Source organism: Xyrauchen texanus, chromosome 47 (assembly GCF_025860055.1).
Source record: "Xyrauchen texanus isolate HMW12.3.18 chromosome 47, RBS_HiC_50CHRs, whole genome shotgun sequence".
NCBI classification, from domain to species: domain Eukaryota; kingdom Metazoa; phylum Chordata; class Actinopteri; order Cypriniformes; family Catostomidae; genus Xyrauchen; species Xyrauchen texanus.
This window is the reverse complement of record NC_068322.1, coordinates 22,545,516-22,569,970: the sequence shown is the minus strand read 5'-3', so window position 1 is coordinate 22,569,970 and position 24,455 is coordinate 22,545,516. Positions and strand designations below refer to the sequence as shown.

Genomic DNA, 24,455 nt, shown 5'->3' with positions numbered 1-24,455 from the left:
AAGATAAACACACATTAATTTATTTTCATCCTGACTTTGAAAGCCTGTGATTCAGGCTCTGTTATATACAGTATATGGTAGTGGAGCGTAGTTCTAGCGGGAAGACGAGCAGGCGTACATCATCACATCATTAGCTGGGTAATTCCTAGCCAATCGCACGTAAGCCATTGCTTTATAAGTCCGCTCACAATCTATCACATTGCTGTTTCAGTGTGCTAACACATGCAACCTCCACCACCCCACCACCACCAGTTGAGCCCTGTCCCGCACGGGGGTAGGCTCCTCGCCCCTGCCTCCTATCTCCGGCAGGACATGATGGTTCCGGGTACAACTCCCTCGGACTGCCGGACGGGGCCTACGCCAAAGCGAGAGACATCACCTCCTGTTTTACATCTATCAAATAAATGGCATCTCAAACTTCACTCAAGCCTGCGTGTCTTCCTGATAGAAATAAATATATATATATATATATATATATATATATATATATATATATATATATATATATATATATATATATATATATATATATATATACACACACACACACTCTGGAAAAAAATTAGAGACCACTGCCTTAGTTTTTTACTATTTATAGGTATGTGTCTGAGTAAAATGAAAATCTGTGTTTTATTCTATAAAGTACTGACAACATTTCTTCAAAATAAAAGTATTGTCATTTATAGCATTTATTTACAGAAAATTACAACTAGTCGACTAACAATAAAGATGCAGTGTTTTCAGACCTCGAATAATGAAAAGAAATTCATATTAATTTTTAAACAACACAATACTAATGTTTTAATTCAGGAAAAGTTCAGATATCAATATTTAGTGGAATAACCCTGATTTTCAATCACAGTTTTCATGCATCTTGGCATGTTCTCCACCAGTCTTTCACATTGCCCACAGATCATCACCGATCCTCCACCAAATTTCACACTGTGGCTTGAAGGCCTCTCCAGGTCTCCGTCTAACCATTAGATGACCAGGTGGAGGACCGGTGATGATCTGGGGGTGCTACATCAAGGCTGGAATCGGGCAGATTTGTCTTTGTGAAGGATCAAGCCAAGTACAAGGTTATCCTGGAAGAAAACTTGCTTCCTTCTGCTCTGACCATGTTCCCCAACACTGAGGATTGTTTTTTACAGCAGGACAATGCTCAATGCCACACAGCCAGGTCAATCAAGGTGTGGATGGAAGACCATCAGATCAAGACCCTGTCATGGCCAGCCCAGTCTCTAGACCTGAACCCCATTGAAAACCTCTGGAATGTGATCAAGAGGAAGATGGATGTCCACAAACCATAAACAAAGCTGAGCTGCTTCAATTTTTGTGCCAGGAGTGGCCAAATGTCACCCAACAGCAATGTGAAAGACTGGTGGAGAACATGCCAATATGCATGAAAGCTGTGATTGAAAATCAGGATTATTCCACTAAATATTGATTTCTGAACTCTTCATAAGTTAAAACATTATGAACTTGTTTTTTTTGTTTCTTTGCATAATTTGAGGTCTGAAAACACTGCATCTTTATTGTTATTTTGATCAGTTGTCATTTTCTGTAAATAAATGCTCTAAATAACAATACTTCTATTTGTAATTTAGGATAATTGTTGCAAGTACTTTATAGAATAAAACAAACATTTTCATTTTACTCAAACACATACCTTTAAATAGTAAATCCAGAGAAACTGATCATTTTGCAGTGGTTTCTTATTTTCTTTTCCAGAGCTTTATATATACTGTATATATATATGTGACGCAGAGGTTTTCAGGTCTTAAATTGTTTTTGTATGTAATATAAATGCAAAAGTGCTGGAGTTCTGAGAAAAGTTCAGATTCTAAGCTTTCAAATGGTATTACATATGACTATTTTTGTATCCATGCACTTTAAAATTTAAATGTAAACGCCACTTCTCACTCCGCTCCCTCTCCGCATCGCTCACATCCTTTGGCAGACATAGACTAGAGGCAGTATGCATACTTGATCTATGGGTCCTTGAACAAGTTTCAATAAACCACCACAAGATATTGTCATGCTGCTTTTTCCTGATAAACCGACAAAATAAAATTAGCCTTCGGAACCACATATCAAAGAACCATATGTCATTTCAGATCTCTTAAATACAATAAAGTGGCAGGTCTTTTAATGTAACTAACAAACAGGCTGTTCATGACTACATCATGTACCCTTCAGTAAAGCTTGACTGTGTCAGCAGGGGCCACACATTTATTATGAGGAGTAAATCACAGTAATGAATAGGAAAGAGAGTGAAATAGGGAGATTGTGGAATGCAGTTAGGGAAACCAGGGTTTCTATCAACATAGGGATGAATGAAAGTTTACTGGCCTCTACAATAAATCCATATACTTTGTCCCCCCAGGGGCAAAGATGTGGAATCGAGAATGCTGACAGAGTGAATAATGCAACTCTATAAAGTACAGCCTAGAAGTTTATTTCAGTCCCACTTCACCTCTTTTACTGTCGTCAGGCAGGGGAGCTTTCACATTGTAGTTATTGATAAGACACTGAATGGAAAAATAGAGGTTATTTATGTCTGCTTCACTTGTGTGGAATGGGGAGGTGTCTGTGTGATTGTGTGAGATTAAAACTCCTTTCATGATAATCTGCCACAGGGAGATGTTGGAACCATTTTATTTTAGGTGGCCTTAACTGCTATGTACTTAACCATTTGATACAATGTACACTGACCCCCTAATCCTAGCCCTAACTCTACCCTTACTCAAAAACCTATCCATACCACAACATCAGTAGCAGCAAATTTGAGCATTTAGTAGAACAACATGTAGTTACACAGTAAATACTTAGTCTTGTATGTATTTAATATTAGTACATATGACACCTAATATACTGTAAAAGTATCTCTGAATGGGCAGCTAAAAATCTGATTATAAAGTTATAAACCCTGAATATTTAGTTGAAAATACAAATATAGGTAGAAATCATGAATATATAGCAATAAATCAGAATATATAAATGTAACTATCAATAATAATCTGAAAATCTCAATATAAATATAAATCCTGAATATATATATATATAACATCAAAAATACATCACTATAAATAATATAAAAAATACATTACTGAAAATAATATCAGATGTATTTTATACAGTCTTTAAAAATCAAATGACCCCTGGGACAAGTTTACCCTGGGGTAAGACGCATCTTGCTCCTGTATAAACGTATATCAGAATATATTACAATTTTAAATAAATGCACATTATTCCTAAGGGGGGCATCTTACCCCATCTTACCCTATAAAAGAGAGAAAAAAAGAGCTTTGGTTATATTACATGTAAAGTTCACGTGACACTCAACTAACAACTGTGCTCTCGATTCTATTTTGGTTTTGTAGGAGGGAGAGACAGAACTGCAGGCACAAGCCCTGCATAAAACATGACACTTACAAGAGAGGAAGAGCAGGGCTTTTTGGAGGCTTTTTAGTATCCTCACCTTACAAACACTAATGTAAATACACACAAACAGAAGCAAAGATCCACCTTAAAACACACACACACACACACACACACACACACACACACACACACACACACACACACATGCACGCAGAGAGAGAGAGAGAGAGAGAGAGAGAGAGAGAGAGAGAGAGAGAGACATGGCTTGAACCAAAACCATCCAAGAAAATAAAAATCCATACATACATAAAACCAGGTTTTCTTAACTAAGACCAGTCAACCGTTTTGCCTTTGTATTTTTAATCACTTTCCACTCCTAATTCATCTACAAATGAATATCAAAAAAAAAAGTGTATCCAGTCAGAATTTATTCCTTGATGCTTACGAGCAAAGTGTGACAACTGTTTCACAAATCACATGTTGGAGGCAGCGCGAGAGTCTGAGCTCCACCCCATCAGGCCTTCAGAATTTCCACAGAATCCCTCAACAGTGCAAATGAATGAGAGACTAAAGTCAGATTCATCAGCCAATCAGATTGATTTATTTGTTCTTGGTGGGTGTGGTCTTTAGGATTTTTCACGGTCAAGGCCTTCTAGCTGGCCTTGAGTGACGCAATCACTCTTTAAGTGATGTATGTTATTTGAAAGCGAAGAGACGAGATCTTGCTGTTGTTATTGCCGTTGAGAAAGAGATCCTTATAGATTTAAAAACCAGAGATGTTCTGCATGACCGTGTGATTCATTAAACAGGAAATGAGGACTGATTTTCACTTCAAGTAAATTGGTAAGTGCTTTTTGCATTGTTATAGCAACATCAGGAGTTTTCTAAGTGTAAATTAGGTTGCTTGAGCGTTCAGTGTCGGATCAAGTTTTGAAAAGTAACCGTGTACCCTGACGAAACTAAATTTATTGCAAGCAAAATTTAAATCGCAAATATTATTAGAGATCTTTTTCTTGGTATTAGACCTCCTTGGTTCTGGCTTTCGTGCGTGGATGCGTTTTTAAAATGTCAATTGGTATTATTAGTTGACTGCCACATAATATATGGCATACAGGGTCTTATTCATTGTGAAACTGTTTTCTTAATGGCATGAATCACACTGAAGGCCTGGACGTAAAAGCACAAGCTCGCACTGGAATACAGTATACTGTATATATATATATATATATATATATATATATAAGCACACACACATCATTAAATCATAACATTTTTTATTAGATTTAAATAAGTTACTACTATTTTTTGATATTGAATGAATTATATTTATAATCTACATTACTCTCACTTTTTCTGTCATCTTGGATTTATTTTTCTCTGGCTTTGCAATCTCTGTGAAGGATACATGGGTGCTACCTTAGATTTTGTCCAAAACAGGCACGTGCAGAGGGGGTGGCTTTATGGGCTCGAGCCCCTGCCCTTTTGCTGAGGTGCCCCTCAAATGCAACCCAAATTAAATAACTGTTTTTTTTATGCTTAATAATAGAAATGAGGAAACTTCAAAGCTACTTTGTAAGCAAATGATCAGCTACTATGACTATAATAATACCCAATAAGAGAATATCTCAGATTACACTCGCACATTCGCGGCAAACGTGACTGAGGAAACAAACGGCACTTTAAAGTAAGAATGTTTAGTTTGGATTTCTTACGAATTTAAGAATTGCATGTATCTATCAGCAAAATAAGTTCATTGTTTTTGTTTTTTTCTTCTATCCCAATTCTGATATATCATGAACACTGTGAAACACACACTTGGAACACTTGGAAAGGTATAGGCTATACTGTAATGCACCTTTACTCATGATCATTATTTGTCCTTAAAGTTTTGATTTAAAGATCAAATCTGCCTGTATAGATGACAGATTTCAATTTCAATTATTGCTTCAGTAAATGATGATATGCAAATCTACCATTTGATTAAAATCATTGTCTTACCATCTGTTTATGTAAGTTTGCATAGTCAGACATTTTATTCTTATTTCATATTGGCTCAATAATTAATGTACCAACAGTATTATTATTATTTACTCATATTATTATTATGAACCAAACTTCTCTGTACAAACTTCTTAAATACAAGTTGTATAAAAATGCTTTAGAGCCGCTGCCCCTCAAAATGTCTGTGCATGTCCCTGTATCTATACATTGTATCTTAAGCCCAAAGTATACTTCAGTGAGATGTACAGGATGTGTGACCCAAATTGGTGACAACACTCACAGTTGAGCCATTGCTTTCATGAAAAAGAGCTAGAAGATGTAATCGCTAGTAAACATCAGGAGATAACAACAGTGGATGTGCACGTCAAGAGCGCGTGTGAGAAGGTCAGGAGATACCTGAATTTGTATAACTCGAATCTGAAGGAATATAAAATAAAGACATTTATGGGTCTAAAAACATGAAGACAAATAGTCCAGTATCTCATAGCAGTCATAGCATGCATGCGCCAACTGCCCGTGTATGCGTGCAGTCAAATCAAGTGTACTTTGAAGGGCTAGCATTCAGAGGTATGTAGTCGCTCAGCATTTGCGTTAAAACCAAAGTATACTTTGGTAGGATGCAGCATAAATAAGTGCCTACCTTCTGAAAAAGACTTTATAATGCATGTCTCTACAGACAGCTCAATAGGTTTTGAAACAGAGCTACACACTCCATTCTTTGACCTTTTCTCATCTATCCAGCTGGTTTGTTTTTCTCTCTTTGGGAAAAAGAAACATTCTTATTCTGTTCACGAGGCAGGTGAAAACTCAATTTAGGCTGGTATACTCACTCCATTTACCAACCCATCCTCCGTTCAAGCCCCAGTGTCCCCCATTTGTCCTCTATCCCACACTGGCAAATACTGAGGCACCGTAGTCCCCCTCCTATCTTAATGACCTGTTTAGGTAAATTCCAAGCAAATTCCAGTCTTCAAATTGCTCTGTTAATCCAAACTCAGATTTGAGGCTAGCATCTCATCCCACAGCTCACACACGGCTGCTTTTGATTCAGCGTGAGCTGTCACAGGTATTACCCTGCAAAAAATTACCTGATGGAACTAATGACAGCCCTCTCTCTTTCTCTCACTCTCTTGAAGCAAAACATCAATTTGATTAAAAATAGGCTTATCCTTATCTGCCAGGGTGTTTGAAATGATGAGGTGTGGGTATGGGAGAGACTAGTTTATTTTTGCTTCACTTTCTTTGATAATATTAAAAGTAGCTCGTAAACAGAGATATATGTGATCTAGCAGAGTTTTAAATCATATATGAAATAAATGCAGGGTTGGGGAGTAATGGAATACATGTAATGTTGTTATGTATTTAAAATACCAAATATTAGTATTCTGTATTCCATTACAGTAACAGTTATAAATCGTTGGTAATCAGAATACTGTTACATTCAAAAAGAGATTTCTTTGCATTTATTGTCATTTGTTTCATTTAATATTTAGTCTATTCAGTCTGAAAACTTTAATCCATATAAATGATGCAATCTGAAGAGTCTTTAAATGGCAGTGAAACACTTTATGAGAACACATGTGAGATTGTTTGTTCATCTGCGATACGTCTATAAGACATTTCCTCTTGGGTGTCAAAAGGACATTCATCTGATGTCTTTGATTTAATTAGAATGTGATGCTTCCCAGATTAAACACTCTTAGACATCTCAGAGGTCTATCTGTGCTACCTGAGCTACTTTCATACAGCAGACAGTGGGCGATTTGACACTGTGAAAAAGGTGGATTTGATGACATTGAGGAACTTAACCTTGGGAGCTTGTTTATACATCTTAGCAGAAAACAGTTATAAATGCTTTGACAAATGAAATTCAGATTGTTTTTTTTTTTAAAACAAAGTATGTGTATGTGAGAAATGCTAATGTCTCGGTTACGAACGCAACCTTGGTCCCTGAGAGGGAACAAAACTTTGCGTAATGACACAGTTGGGAATATGACAGTTATCTCACAAGCTCTGAAGCCTGTATACAATCACGATTTATCAACTGATAGCCATGTCACAGGTGAGTCACTATTCCCAACAAGGACTTCCAAATTGGGGAGAAAATGGGAGAAAAAAAGAAATACAAACCTCTTCCGAGTTATAAAATCTAACAAAAGTATGCAGAGAGGACCATCCTGCTGCCATGCAAATATCTTCCAAGGACACACCTCTAGCCAATGCCCATGAGGATGCCATGCTCCTTGTGGAATGGGCTGGAATACCTGGAGGTGAAGGCAAACCACATGCCTCATAAGCACTCGAAATCGCATTTACAATCCAATGGGATAGTCTTTTTTGGACACCGAAACACCCATGTTGCAGCCACCAAAGCACACAAACAACTTCTCTGACTTAAGCCATTGGCTAGTACAGTCAATATAAACCTGCAGAGCCCATATTAGCCTCTTGTGCTCCTCCGACTCAAATGGGGGAGGTGAAAAGGACTGCAAATTAATAATTTGCAAGTGAAAGGATGTACAGATGACTTTAGGAAAATAGCCCAAAAGAGGTCTTAGCATGACAGACAGCACTGATTGACAGGGCATGCAAATCACCAACCCTCTTAAAAGATGCCAATGCAAATAACAGGGCTGTTTTAAGAGTCAGAAATGTATCAAATACTGATGTTAAAGGCTCAAACGGAGCAGCCGAGAGCGACTCTAACACCATAGATAAATCCCATAAAGGGACAAGGGCAGGATAAAAAGATCTAAGCCTGCGTGCTCCGCACATAAAACGAGAGACAAAGGAATGTCTTCCAATAGAAACTTTATTCACCTTTATGTCAAACAGGTTCTCGCCTCCTCCTTTCCATTAATCCCTTTGCACTGGTGCCGAAATCCAGGAAGGACGAGGGATGCGCCGTAGGGAAGTTCTCGCCACTACCATCCACCCCAATGGAGCAGTCGCGGCCATCCACCGGAGGACGGAGTAGCCCAGCCACGGAGCAGCCGCCGACTGGGAGGGGAGGAGCAGCTCCAAACAAACCACCTGGAGCGGTTACCGCTGCCAGGGGCGAGGGAGACCCCTACCATCCACCAAAAATATGGCGAGGCTTTCCTTGCATTTTGTGAACGAACTACGTACTTGCTAACACAAGTCCGAACGGCAGGATGCAAAACTGGTTCTCTTTGCCCCCAAAAGCAAACCTGAGAAAATGTCTGTGCTTCGGCATAATTTCAATGTGGAAATAAACCTCCTTCAAATTTATTGTCAAAACCAGTCCCCCGGCTGGAGTGTCAACATTCTGAAACTGCCTTTCATTAGAGTGAAATTTAAATGCCTCAGATCCAGAACAAGACGCAATTAGCAATCTTTTTTTGGGACAAGGAAATAGAGGCTGTAAAAAAAAAAGATTCTATGCAGGGGGAACCTCTTATATTCCCCTTTTTGCAAGAGAGAGTGAATTTCCTGAATCAAAACCAGAGCTTCCTGAACAGAAACCTCTGTTGAAAGGACTCTATAAAGGCCAATAACAATGATTTATCATCCGAATTACCTAATTCGAAAAGCCTTGTAACTGCTGCCATGGCATTAAATGGGCAGACGGATGCATGATTCTCTATTGTAGTGCAATGGTTAACCACAAGATGGTGCTGTTGGCTTCTTTTTGGGGGCTACCGTGCAATCGGCCGCAAAGTGGAGGGGAGCATTTGCTCCACTAACATTGTGGTTGATTGAACGGGGTTTAACAATGTTTTTGCCTTTCTTGTGTTTAGGCATAAATAACTGTCATCCTGAAGTGTGCTTATAGCCACCGTATCAGACAGAAACTGATACGTTTGAACGGTTCATCCGCTGAATGGGGGCTCACCCTTCGTTTCATCACAAGCTCATCAGGCTCACTTCTGATGTCCTACTGACCATTTGAAAGGAGCTGTGCCAACCTCCAAATGACTTCGTGTGTGTGCCCTTGATGGGGGAAATGTACGAATGTACGATGAACGTGAAAGCACCGGAGCTGTAGCAGGCTTCTCTCTTTCACAAAGAGGAAGCATCTGCTGGAATGAAGCAGTTTGCTGTTTCACTGCGCTGAACTTTTCTACTACCGTTTGGAATCACCAAACAGACCAGACTGCGACACAGGGGCGTTCAATAAAAATGCCTTTTCCTTGTTGTCAAATCAAATCAAATCAAATCACTTTATTGTCACACTACCATGTACACAAGTGCAACAGTAGGTGAAATTCTTGTGTGCAGTTCCGAGCAACATAGCAGTCATGACAGTGACGAGACATATACCAATTACAGTAAACAACATACTTACACAACACAATTTACATATCAAATGTACACACACTTACACAACACAATAATTATATACAATACACACAATATAGAATACACAATATGCAATACAATAAGTAAGGAGTATATGAAATGTATATTGAGGAGAATATGTTGACAGTCCAGTGTGAGATTATAGATTAATAAAGTGCAGTGCTAATTATTGATCCTGATAGATCAAGTGTTCAACAGTCTGATTACTTGGGGGAAAAAGCTATCATGTAGTCGGCTGGTGCGGGTCCTGATGCTGCGATACCGCCTGCCTGATGGTAGCAGTGAGAACAGACCATGACTCGGGTGGCTGGAGTCTCTGATGATCCTCCGAGCTTTTTTCACACACCGCCTGGTATATATGTCCTGGAGGGAGGGAAGCTCAACTCCGATGATGTTCCTGGCAGTTCGCACCACCCTTTGCAGGGCTTTGCAGTTGTGCGCGGTGCTATTGCCGTACCAGGCGGTGATGCAGCCAGTCAGGATGCTCTCTACAGTACTGGTGTAGAACCGTGTGAGGATGTGGTGGTTCATTCCAAACTTCCTCAGCCGTCTCAGGAAGAAGAGGCGCTGGTGAGCCTTCTTCACAACGGCCTCAGTGTGGACGGACCATGTGAGTTCCTCAGTAATGTGGACACCGAGGAACTTGAAGCTGCTGACTCTCTCCACCGGTGCTCCATTGATGGTGATGGGGCTGTGTTCTCCGTCTTTCTTCCTGAAGTCCACAACAAGCTCCTTGGTTTTACTGACGTTGAGGGAGAGGTTGTGCTCTTGACACCACCGTGTCAGAGTGTGCACCTCCTCTCTGTAGGCTCTTTCATCATTGTCAGTGATCCACCGTCGTATCGTCAGCAAACTTAATGATGGCATTGGAGCTATGTGTTGCCACACAGTCATGTGTGTACAGGGAATACAGGAGTGGGCTGAGAACACAGCCCTGCGGGGCTCCAGTGTTGAGGGTCAGTGATGACGAGGTGTTGCTGCCCATTCTAACCACCTGACGTCTGCCTGACAGGAAATCCAGGATCCAGCTGCACAGTGAGCTGTTTAAGCCCAGAGCCCGGAGTTTCTCATCAAGCTTGGAGGGCACTATGGTGTTGAATGCTGAGCTGTAGTCTACAAACAGCATTCTCACATATGTGTTCCTTTTTTCCAGATGGGAGAGAGTGTGTATTGTAGATGCAATGGCATCATCGGTGGAGCGGTTGTTGCGGTAGACAAACTGCAATGGGTCCAAAGAGGGGGGCAGAACAGAGCAGATGTGATCTCTGATTAACCTCTCGAAGCATTTGCTGATGATGGGGGTCAGAGCAACAGGACGCCAGTCATTTAAGCAAGTGATAATAGCTTGCTTTGGTACAGGCACAATGGTTGATGTTTTGAAGCATGTGGGGACTACAGACAGGGAGAGGGACAGATTGAAAATGTCCGTAAAAACACCAGTCAGTTGGTTCGCGCGACTCTGATGACGCGGCCCGGAATGCCGTCTGGACCCGCGGCTTTACGGATGTTCACCCGTCAGAATGATCGGGTTACATCCACAACAGAGACGGAGAGTGAATCAACCTCTGTAGCGTCAGCCGCGAGTGCTCTCTCCGCAAGGGTGGTGGTGTTGTCCTCGAAACGAGCATAAAATGTATTAAGTTCGTCCGGGAGAGATGCAGCGGTGTTCATGGCGGAGACTTTATTCCGTTTGTAGTCCGTGATTGTGTTAATTCCCTGCCACATACTTCTGGAGTCAGTTGTGTTGAACTGACCTTCAAGTTTGTGCCTGTACTGGCGTTTGGCTGTACTGATAGTGTTACGGAGGGCATAACTGGCTTGTTTACGCTCCTCCGTGTTAGAAGAATTAAAAGCGGAGGTCCGCGCAGTGAGTGCCGCGCGAACATCGCCGTTAACCCATGGTTTCTGGTTGGGGTATATCCGTATAGTTTTGGTCGGAACAACGTCCTCTACGCACTTCCTGATGAAACACGTTACGCTGTCAGCGTAAACCTCGATGTCGTCATCAGAGGCGGACCGGAACATCTCCCAGTCCGCGTGATCAAAACAGTCTTGTAGCGCAGAGTCTGATTGGTCCGACCAGCACTGGATCGTTCTGAGGGTGGGTGCTTCCCGTTTCAGCTTCTGCTTGTAAGCAGGTGGAAGTAGAACGGAAGAATGGTCCGATTTGCCAAATGGGGGGCGGGGGAGGGATTTGTAGCCTTCCCGGAAAGGAGAGTAACAATGATCTAAAACCCGGTCCCCTTGTGTGTTGAACTTTATGTGTTGGTGGTATTTTGGAGCGATTGTTTTGAAGTTGGCTTTGTTAAAGTCCCCGGCAACAATGAACGCAGCCTCAGGGTGCGCGGTTTCCTGCTCACTTATACACCCATACAGTTCCCTGAGTGCCCGGTCTGTGTCGGCTTGTGGGGGGGATGTACACAGCTGTGATGATGGCCGCTGTGAATTCCCTCGGCAGCCAGAATGGTCGACACAGAAGCATGAGATATTCCAGATCAGATATTCCACATTCTGTAATCTGTAGTGTAATACACTTTAAAATTAACCCTCAAAACCCCGAATAACTGAAATAGTTTTTGGGTGAACTATCCCTCTGCTGAGTCATTTGAGGGATTTAACCATATGTTAAAAATTCTCACTGTACTCTCCTTTATTTAAAGGAAATCTGAAGGAAAATAAACAGCCTCCCACTCAGTTTGACAGCCAGTATCTCTCCCAGCTGAATCATAAACAAGCACACACACTTTCACTCAACCCTTATGAAACAGATGAATCCTTTCTGTGCCTTGTCCCTTGAATACTGTTGCCGTCAATGCAGTATAAAGAAGATTTTACATGAAGAAGGTGGAAAATAAATAAGTAGATTACCACCTCTCCTTTCGCAAGATGGATATAAAGATGCTATATATAGATGTGAGCCTATTTGTCAGTTACACATGGTACCATGTCAGATACACACTGTCGAATGCTGTCTGTAAATCTGAAGAATGTTTTTAAGTGCCAGTTGCTCGTGACTCAGATTCTTGCATCTTCTACTCCTTTATTCATCTGTGCTATTGTATGTGCACAATTGCTTCCAGTACAAAAAGCATTCATTAAAAGGTAGGAACAATGTGTTTCACCTTGGAAACAGCAATGAAAGGGAAAATAAACAGAGCCCGGTACATGGAGATCTAAGATGATTTAATAGCCTACAGAAAAGCAGTGCTTCATCTGAATAAGCTTCTAACTTTTTAAAGCCATGTTCCCTTGATGGCCTTTCCTAGTTGATGAGGAACTTTTAATTAGGCCCTCTATCTTCTGATTACGGCTCACACTTTAAAGGAATTACAAATGACAGGCATTGAAGTCCCTCTGCCAGGTCATGTGGAATGAATACAGAACTAAGGATAAAACTCATTTAATTCTTCAATTACTGAAGCAAGATCTTTATTATTCTTTAAATACGAATGGTACTAGAAAATAAAAGATAATATAATTTGTAACATGAAGAATCATCAAACTCTCAACAAGACGTGTAATCTATAGCAAATCATATGGACTACTACTTGTATGGTGTTTTTATTGTCATTTAGATTTTTTTTCTTTTGCTAGATTTTGTTAAATATGACATCACATACCTTTTTTCTTCAATGTTGCTAGAAGCATATTGCTGCCCTTTAAATCTGTAGCATATATGACACATGCACTTTCCCCTGCACATTCAACATTTCAACCTTTCCCTTCATGCACCTCTGTGATGTTTGCATACAGAGAGCGCTTAAACTCTTCCTTAGCTACTCATGGCTGAATATGGAGAATAGACGTGCAGGAGCAGAATTTTAATGCACAGCGTTGAGCACTACAGAAATAAAGCCGATAGGATTTGTAAAGTAGAGCTGCATTTCTTCAGTTTTGCAGATGGATGTCCTTGGAGGGATGGTGTATGTGGGGGATAGAATAGTGAGAGTTACAAGATTTTCATTTTCACTATGTTATTATCAGTGATTTGAAAAGAGGAAAAAGGTAAAGAAAGTGAGAAAGAGATAAAGGATATGAGGCAAAACAATACAACATGAATAAGCATGAATATTTTTCTATCTATAGGCTCTAACATCCCCTGAAACCCTACATATGATAAGCGGGAAAATTGTTGGATTTTAAATTGGATGGATCTTACATTTTTCATAAGCTTTAAAAACCTTTTGATCTTATTTACGCCACTATTTTTGGGGGTGTGGCACAAACACAATATTCAAAAGCCTTCAGGGAGATTGCCATTTGCAGTCATGCATGAATTTCTGAATGAATTATGTTCCTAGATTTAAAACCGACATGATCTTGATGTTATCTAATCCTTATAAAATGAATTATGTGGAAATAAAAGAGTAAATTGGTCTTGTTTTAAAAATAAAATATGAAAAACAAATAGAGTTTCAAATCATGTTTCTGTGAAATGAGCATTAGGAATATTAGTAGAAGATATTTAGATAAAAGAAAAATGCACCGTGGACTGGAACTGTTTCTATGTATAATTGGATATAACAGGAAATGATGCAGGAAACAGGAACAGACCTTAGTAAAATAAAACAACCTACTATAATGAACATACCTGCAAGCAGCAATTGCTGGGCCAAGCACACCAATGGCACATGTTTAGGTTCAAATAGATTTATTTTGTCGATCCTAACATCCCTGAATGTGATTTTAGGTGGGATTTTGAATAGTTCAATGTTCAATGTTCAATTTATTTATAAAGCACATATTAACACAACAGAAGTTCACCACAATGCTGTACATAGGATAAGATAACAATCATAAAATCACAATTAAATTCTAAACATTGTCACAGACACCTCAAAATCTAAGCGGCGTCAATAATAAACTATTACACCACTAGCACAATACTCATGTATGATCAAAACGCCAAAGTGAAAAAATAAGTTTTTAAATGTCGTTTAAACTCTGTAAGAGAGGAACATTCCCTGATATAATGAGGTAAATTATTCCACAGCCTGGGAGCAGCCGCTGCAAAGGAGCAGCCTCCACTCATTTTCCTGTACGTGCGCGGGACTACCAAGAGATTCAATGATTCGGAGCGCAATGCTCTCTTTGGTTTATTCACCTGGATTAGATCAGCTATATATGTCGGAGCAATGCCATGTAGTGCTTTAAAAACCAATAAAAGTATCTTAAAATTAATCCTGTAGAAAACCGGCAACCAATGTAGTTCTCTTAATACAGGAGTAATATGCTCATTTTTTCGAGTGCCTGTCAAGAGTCTAGCGGCCGCATTTTGGATTAATTCCAATCTGTTTAAGCTTTTGTGTTGAACACCATAGTACAATGCATTACCATAGTCCAATCTTGAGAAAATAAATGCAAGAACTATCTTTTCCAGGTCCTCCGTGTTACAAATTAAGGGCTTAATTTTAGCGACTAATCTTAACTGGAAGAAACTCATTTTGACTACTTGATTTATCTGTTTATCAGATTTCTGAGAATAGTTCTGAGGCTATGTGTTACATTTTATATTGTGTGTTATATATTAAACTTATTATACCATATAATGTGTTATTAAGATTAAGATTCAACTTTATTGTCATTCTGCAGAGTACAGGTACAGAACCAATGAAATGCTATTGTTTTTGCATATCCCAACTAAGCTGGGGTCAGAGCGTAGGGTCAGCCATGAACAATGCCCCTGGAGCAGATAGGGTCAAGGGCCTTGCTCAAGGGCCCAACAGTGATATCTTGGCAGTGCTGGGGCTTGAACCCCCGACCTTTCGGTCAGTAACCCAGAGGCCGCTGAGCCACCACTGGCCACTAGAAGAAGGCATTTTTATCCCTGGACAAACTTATTCTCAGCGCATTGTAAAAATGATACCTACAACGTTTTGTGCTAATACAAACACCAAAAATCGGAAAGGCGTATAGCAAACTTGGAAACATTTATAATCATAATATTCTGCAAACATAAAGGAATATTAGGACATTTAGCTTGATTTTTGCCAAAGTTATTCCAAAGTAATAGTGATCCTTGACTAGTCTTATGACATTTAGACCAGTAGTGGAGCTCTGTATGCTTGAACCTATAAACCTATATAACCTATAAGGAGTTGCTTGAATGTATGCTCTTGCAATCAATTCAAGTCTCATAAAAGTCAAAATTTTAAGTCTTATACAAGTTAAACATTGGCGAAGGTACAGGCTCAGTTCATGTTTGCATCCTCAAGGCTATTTTATACTTACTGGGCGAACAGGCTTGCTTAGTTCACCTACAAATGCTGATGAAACACAGTGATATTTTTGCTCTGCTAATGTGTTCATATCTCCTGTTCATGCACATCTCTGAAATTCTTGACCTAGGAGAACTCGGCTGGTTGAAGAGCGTTGATGATTGGTTAAAACTAATCGGGGGTGTGGTTTGGACGTGAAATGTTTTTTTTTTTACAATCACGCGTGCCACCTGAGGAGTTGTTACCAAGGTTACTATCGTTAAAATGGATAACTTTAAAGCTAATCTCTCAAAGATTACTTTTTTGTCTGATTATCAGCACGAACTCCACAAAAATAGCATGGCGATGACAAATGCGTGGAGAGAGATTGGAGTTTTTATGAACTCGGATCAAATAACTTGTCGCCAAGGGCTCCCTGACAACTTTAATAAAACTAGTAAAACAAACACTTCCATGGCTAGAACAGTACGTTAAACACCATGACATCACCCTTAACTAACTAATTTTTAAATGCCTGATTCTTTCGCCTAGGGTGCTTTAGTTTGTCCAAGGATAAAAATGCCTTCTTCCATAGTAAAAATCAGGCTTTACCATCAAATTCTTTGAATTACATACAAATGGTTCGCTGCATCAACAAGGTTTGATTCGCTTTTGTTTCGCTTTTGATTTCTGGAGTTACTATAGGCTCTCTTAAATAGCAGAAGCTGAAGAATAATAAGATATGTATGGACACATTTGTCCTCTCACCTTTGCCCACCTACCGATTTCCATTTTTTTATCTCTCTCTATTATCACTCTCTCTCTCTCTCACACACACACACACACACACACACACACACACACACACACACACACAATTATACCCAAACACCACATTGTGACATTATTGCAGTATGCTAAATTTGCTTAGATTACAAAGACTAAACTGTCTGCATGTGTGTAATGGAGTGAGATGAGATTAGATAAAGGGAGTGAGACTACAATCAGTGCTATTTATAGGGTCAGACAAACTCAAGGTGACAGGCATCAGGGAAGGGGTGTTAGCCACAGCTGGAGACAGGATAGGATGACAGGATTGAGAAAAGAAAGCAAGAGAGAGAGATAGAGGTGAAGAGAGAGAGAAATGTTTAGGTTTTGAAGAGTAACCCTAATGCGGCTATATTAGTGGTAGGTGAGAAGAGCTTCATTAAATGACAGAAAAAAATAATTGTATTGCCTAAAATATCTGAATTAGTCCATTTAAACAAGTATGATGTAAAGAGTGTTGTAACCATAACAGGCAACCCTTCTCCTGGGGCCAAAGGGCCCTTTTACAGTAAATTGAGACAAGAGGCTCTCAGGGTACTCACATGTTGAAGAGGTTGAGACCAATACGGTACAGGCGTTTTCGCATTACGTCAGTGGAGAGGGTTGGAGATTTGCAGCTGGTTGGGTTCTCGCAGTGGTAGCGGGGCAAGCTTAGGATCATGGCCTGCAGAGGCTCTTTGGGCGAGACCTCCGAAGCTGAGCGGGCAGATGTGGATGTACTGCTGCTACTCATCTGCTCTGAGCTATTATCCGCTGTGTCCAACTCAATGCACTTAGCCTCTAGAACCTCAATGGTAGGGGTGACCGGTGTCTCTGCAACCCCTTGTGAAGACAAGGTATCAGAGATTATTGCTGTTTGTGCCAGAATTGCAGGTTCTGGAGCTTCCTTTTTCTCCAGCACCAGAAGTGGTGGCTCCTCCCAAAGCTCCTCCTCACTTGGTGGAGGGGCCGGGAAGTCACCATCAGGCACCTCCTCAGCATCCAGCTCTAGAGGTGGTGGAGTTGGATCCTGGGGAGGTGGTGGTGGTGGTTGCCCTTGTGGAGGTTGTTCCTTTGCCTCACTAACTGGAGGTTGTGGTGGGCTCTCATTAACCATGGCCTCTTGCTGGACACAATTACTGAGAGAGACTGAAGTGGAAGATTCCATAACGGTAGACGACATGCAAAAGTTTTGGCTGTCAATCTGAACTGTCACGTCCCGGAAGGCCATCATCAGCTTGCTGGCACTCCGGGCTGTGTTCTCAGAGTTGTCTGCTTGGCCAATTCCACTCTGGAGTGAAGCAGGGTCCATGGGGCCACCTTCACGGACTTTCCCTGCTACCCCAATTTTGTCACCAGCTGTACTGAAGGACTCTGAGCTAAATTGGTAGGTACCACCTTCTTGGAGGGAACACATTGTCTCCATGCTCCAGTTACTGAGAGCATCATCAATTGATTTGGCAAGAGACTGGACTTGCTCATTGAAGGAATCCTCCAGGTCTGTGAGTGTACCGCCCACTGTGGTTGGCAAGGATGGAGATCGGACAAGCGGAATACTCGGCAGATTGCAGCCTTGGGCCAGGGCCCGTTCAGCTGAAATTCCCTCTGTATTTTGCACACGCACCTTTCGCAGGGAAATACGGTGTGGCAAGCGACTCTCAAGGAGGGAGTTACGGATCTTCTCAAAGTTTTTGCTGAGCTGGTACTGGCGGAAGGCCGTCTGGATTTTGCAGGCGGCACGACGTGAGATGAGGTGGCCCCCATATTTGTGTTCTAACATTTCGATCTGCAAGGAAAGAGAACAAGGTAAGATAAGGCAACACTATGGCAAACACTAGCAAATACAGACAATAAAAGCATGGTAGAACATGAAATCAAATCAATAATAAAACTAACCACAAATAACTAAAAATCATGCTGAGACAAACCAATTTTCCAATCTCCTGATCTCTGAATAGGCTCCAAGTTCTAATGGTCAACAGTGCATGTCAAATTAATTTAACAAGACCGCATACTAAGTTCTGGAATAAATTAAACATGACTTTTATCACTTGAAATGCAAGTTTTGAGTTATTTGAAATTAGGGATGTGCCCTAAGCCAAATACCTTATTCGGAAAGGCATGACTAATGACTTCAAAACGAATAACGGATTCATTCAAATAATAAAAAAATAATAGACTGATCAAGAAGCACAAGGATAAAGTGACATTTTTAATAAACATATCCAAAATACAATGAATTTATAAATCTATAAAGCCAATATTTCTAATGTGTAAACCTAATGAATGAAAATGCTCACGGTGTGATTTCAGATCGGATGCCCGAAGTTTCGACTCAGTTTGCAGTTTCCGTTAATTGTGCATATCTGGAGCTTGTCAAATGTAACAATATTTAAGATACATCATCATATACACTAGGGATGTTCCTGAAGCTGAATAACGTATTTGAAAAGGCACAAAAATGACTTTAAAATATCACTTTATCCAAGAGGCACAAGGATAAAGGGATATTTTAAATAAACATAAAAAATTGCAAAGAATTTATGAATCTATGCAGCCAGTATTTCTAAAATGTAAACCTTATGAATGAAAATGTACACGGTGTGATCTCGACTCATTGCGGTCTCTGTTAATTGTGTGCATCTGGAGTTAAACATTAATTAAGATATGAGATCATGTACACTTTCCACTTATTTAAATATGTATGTTAATGTATCACATGATTCCCATGTGATTCCCATGTATTCATTTATAGCCTAAACCTGAGCACAATGTCAAATTCCTGAACTGAAGTGATTTCACGTCGGAGCTTGTATATCCATCTCTTAAATTTGACAACATTTATATCCACATTAGTAATTAAGGAAATTATCTGGTTAAGACTTTATTCTGAAAATAAATGTTAAAATGCCCCATAAAGATTTAAATGCTCCATAGAGAATTCATATATTCGGATGTAAAATGTAAATTAAGAAACTGAAATATCTGGCTCCTATGCTTTCTATGCTGTTTAAAAGAACTGAAAGATTGACTGACACAACATTTTTTAATGTTAAACGGGAATAAAACAGAAGTTATTTTACTCTGCTCTAACAACAGTAATCACTCATGTAACCTCAAGTTAGGTACTCTTGAGCCTTTTAATATATCATGTGCTATTTCGCCACTCTTTACCTCCCCCCAGACTTATCTTTTCCCCCTGAAAGAATAGGAGTTGGAAAAGAACGCCTTCCCCAATGCGTGTGATAGCGTTAAGATGGCCCCGGCTGGCGTGGCTTGCTCCCATGCTTGGCACGTCGCCTTGTCCCCCCCCCTTCGGGGTGCCGGGAACCAGAAGGTTATGATGGTTTTATGGGGCGTTGGGGAAGGGTAGGTGCAGTTTGATGCAGCCTGTCGCTTTGGCACGCAACTGCCTGTCCGCACCTGCATCAGCAGCACACGTACACGGTTCAGCGCATGGTGTAATTGAATAGGGACCCCTAGTGTCGCTTCACTCGACACAACGTCAAAGTGAGCGACAGACGGGGAACGTCTAGGTTACTGTTGTAACCTCCGTTCCCTGATGGAGGGAATGAGTCGTTGTGTCCCCCCAGCCACGATGCTGAACCGAGCCACTGCTATGTCCAAAACCTTATTCTCAGCTCCTCAGTGCAAAACCTGAATGATCAGATGCACAATTCCCTCACTTTATACCTGTATGTCCGGGGGAGGGACATGTAAATTCTGTATGCCAAATTCTCATTGGCCTTTTCTCAAGTTCAGAGGTCACCAAGGCCTTCGAGAAAGTCCCCAAGAGCCGGTTCACTCGACACAACGTCTCGTTCCCTCCATCAGGTAATGGAGGTTACAACAGTAACCTAGACGTTTCTTTCACTTATGATTATATGCCAGAGTCAAAACTTTTCTCTCTATGAGAAACCTGGAAAAAGTAATTAATGTGTTCATCTCGTCTCGTTTAGACTACTGCAATTCCCTTTACATTGGAATCAATCAATCTGCCCTCAAACGTCTTCAATCGGTCCAAAATGCTGCAGCCAGATTTTTAATGAACAGACACAAATATGAGCATATCACCACAATTTTAATCTTACTATATTGACTACCTGTCAGATACAGAATTGATTTTAAAATGGTACCATTTGTTTACAAATCTCTAAACAACCAAGCGCCTGTTTACCTTTCAAATTTGCTGCATCCCCACATGTCTACTCGCTCCCTAAGATCTGGGGACCATGGATTACTCTACGTTCTCACATCTAAATTAAAGCATAGAGGTGATTGAGCCTTTGCTTTTACTGGCCCATAGCTCTTCAATAGTCAGCCAGCTGATTTCAGAACTGCTCCCACTCTACCTGTTTTAGGTCTAAGTTAAAAACCCACCTCTTTTCATTGGCTTTTAACTTGCCTTGATAACTTGGCTTGTGTGTTTTCCTTTGTTTGTTTGTTTTTTAACTTGTCCATTATTTGTTTGATTTTATTGCCCTGTATATTATACTGTACTGTATATTTGGTCAATTTTGGTTGCTTTAAAATATGCTCAACAAATAAACTTTTATTTTAATAAATCATTTATTTTAATAGCTTTTAATGTTTTAATTTGTATTTAATATTCACTGCAAAATATGTGCTTGATATTTTACATTTTGCTTGACACCTCCTGCCCCCAAAGTAATATTATACACGCACAGACATTAACGAAAATACTGTCTCAGAAGATATTAATATCAGAAATACCAGGAGAAACCACAGTTAACATATTCCAAAGATAATATATCCTACAAATTCAGCTTCATCTGTTAAGAAAAAATAATAACAATATTTTGTAGCCTACAATAATAATAATTATTATGCTATTATTATGAAAAGGCATTTACAAGGTATGTTTTATTATAGAAACTATAAATGTAAGAGTAACATAAAAATTGGAGTTTCATTTAGTTTTGACACATTTCATTTAGTTTAAGCCCCGCCCACATCTGGTTCTATTTGAATACAGAGACAGATACAGATCATTTTGTCATATGAACAGATACAGATAATGGCTTTGCGGCACACCCCTATTTGAAACAATAATAATCTTTGACTCAGTATATCAAGAAGATCCTGTACTATAACACACATGCCAAAAGTTCAATATACTGTAGCTTCACACACATCCTTCAGATCATGAAGCTTTATCTCAGAGGAGGGTCTTTCACTTTTCTAGTGTTTCTTGTACAAGGACAAACTGTGGTAGCTGTACGGCTGAAACTCAAAAAGAAAGTCATTTTCTACTATTGCTTTCATAAATTATTGTATTTTGCATACCCATGCGGTCAGAAAAGATTTGCCTTTGTCTGGCACCTTGTTAAGCTGAAATGACCATTTACACATTTAGCGGCTTCCTTCTATTAAGAGCATATTAGGCACAGTCATTTTCTTCAAGTCATCTGGCTCTCTCTGCCAATAACCATTGTCTGACAGACAGTGGAATCTAAAGCACATTTTCATTAGCAAATACGATTGCAAATTACATTTACAACACTGTCCCTGCTAATGTATTACTCTCATATTTAAAAAAAAAAAATCAGACTGGGAAAGTTTTGATGCCCATTCTAGCCTTTCCCGGTTTTGTGATTTTATGTTGAATATTCAAGAACGGAATCATATATTCATAAATGCTACAAGATCTTTAGAAATGAACAGAATATTGGGTTAAGGAGTTTGAAAAAGATTGTTCTGTTAATATAGATATTATTTTACATTCACTTCTTATCACAGAGAGTCAGATTAGGAAATTATAATCATTTTCCAGACCATCTATGAGTATCTCTGACCTGTATTGTCCATCTGTAGCCTCAACTTTGCCTTCCAAGCTGACAAGAGCAATAATTTGCTCTGTCAGTCACGAATTCTGTCTGGAAAGGTTTGAAAGATAATTACAAGCTCCCAGCTGATACCCAAAGCTGAATTGTACCTCCTTTCCCTTTGTGCACCCATCAGCTGTCAGTGGTCATGCCCTTTCCTGGGTGAGCTTAGATTAGAGTCCATTACAATACCATCACATAAAATCACATACATGTGATAAGAGCGACTGAGCTGATGCAATCTGAATCATTTGAAAATATTCAAACTCCCAGAGAGAAGTTTGAATAATACTGAAAAGCCATCTAATCTCTGCAATCTACATTTGTTTCAGACTAGGTGAGAAAGACAGGTTTTGTCTGGGGAATATTAAGTTGTCTCTGAATAGGGCTTGGGCTCCAAGCTACAGTGAGTTTCTTATCAGATAGAGCTATGAGCAGGGAATGCTGCCGATCTCTGCCCCTCTAGATAGTTGAATATTCATCATCTTTTCCATTGGTTCATATAAACAGCAATGCTGCATCAAAATTCTATTTAAACCCTAAAATGGCATCATTGTTGCAATCAAACAAGGCCTGTATGAGCCTCTCAACCAGAATTAATACACAAGATGGGGTCTCAGAAAAGAGGTTATATAGCCATGGATCCATTTTTGTTTACTACAGGTTTTGTTTCAGGATGTAACCACTTTTTCACATAGCACAATCTCTCTGACATTCAGTGCTATTCAGTTCCAGAACCCTTGGAAAGGTAAGGTGAGTTTCTTATCAGAGAGAGCTATGAGCTGCCCACCCTATGCCAAATGGTTCACAACCATGGATTACTCTACATTCCCACATCTAAGCATTAAAGCATAGAGGTGATTGAGCCTTTGCTTTTGCTGGCCCATAGTTTTGGAACAGTCAGCCAGCTGATTTCAGAACTGCTCCCACTCTAACTGTTTTTAAGCCTATGATTTTCCATTAGTGTAGACATACAGCAATGCTGCCTCTCTTCAAAAGTAAATGTGTACCCTAAAGTGACAAAATAGTGCCAATTACATAAGGTTGTCCTAGAGCTACACAAGCTCCACACCCTGAATTTGAAATCAAGGAATTAGAGACCAATGGTGGCCTTCCCCAACAGAAAATGGAGCTTTGCACACAAAACTGTGTTTTGTAAGATGGTAGATGGTGAAATATGGCTATTAGCTGGTCAAATATGGTCATTTGCTGACCCAAGCTGGTCATTAGCTGGCCAGAGCTAATCATTAGCTCATCCAAGTTAGTCATTAGCTTGTCCAAGTTGATACTTAACTGGCCATTAGCTGGTCCAAGGTGCCATTAGCTGGTCTAAGTTGGTCATTTGCTAACCCAAGTTGGTCATCAGCTCATCCAAGCTAATCATTAGTGGGTCCAAGCTGGTCCAATCTGTATAGGAGCACTACATAAAAATAATGCAATGGTATGTTGAAAACTAATTGATCTGTTTTCATTTTATTACATTTTTATGAATTAATGTAATCAGTCAGTTTGTTTTTATTGTTATTTTTTTATGATAAAATGTAATTAAACTTTGAAACACGGAATTCAGAAGAAGACAAAAAAGGATTAAATAAAATTTGGAGGATAAATATTAAATAAAATGGATTGCATAGGGTCCTAACCAGTTAAATTACATAGAGAGGAGGCAACAAGAATACAAGAAAAATAGACAGAACAGACAAATATAGTTGTGATCTATATAACCCTGAGGTGTGGCTAGAACATAATGAATAGAGAAATGAGTGTGTATTAGAGAGGAGGCATTAAACTGGGGATGAGCACAAGAAAAAGAGAGAATACGCATAACAAATGCAGTCCTGCTGCAAATCCACACATTAGCCAGCTGTCAGGTCTGTTTCTGATCACTTCACTTAGC

The 24,455-nt window shown here is 39.8% G+C and overlaps 1 protein-coding gene across 1 annotated transcript in view; it reads right to left on the bottom strand.

Moving 5' to 3' along the window:
* Positions 1 to 24,455, bottom strand: part of LOC127639212 (IQ motif and SEC7 domain-containing protein 3-like) — a 156,665-nt gene that overhangs the window by 64,739 nt on the left and 67,471 nt on the right. The window contains exons 4-5 of the mRNA XM_052121121.1: positions 17,635 to 18,498; positions 17,276 to 17,511 (exon numbers count right to left, since the gene is read on the bottom strand). Coding sequence (XP_051977081.1) covers positions 17,276 to 17,511; positions 17,635 to 18,498 — 1,100 coding nt within the window. The remainder of the gene's footprint in view (positions 1 to 17,275; positions 17,512 to 17,634; positions 18,499 to 24,455) is intronic.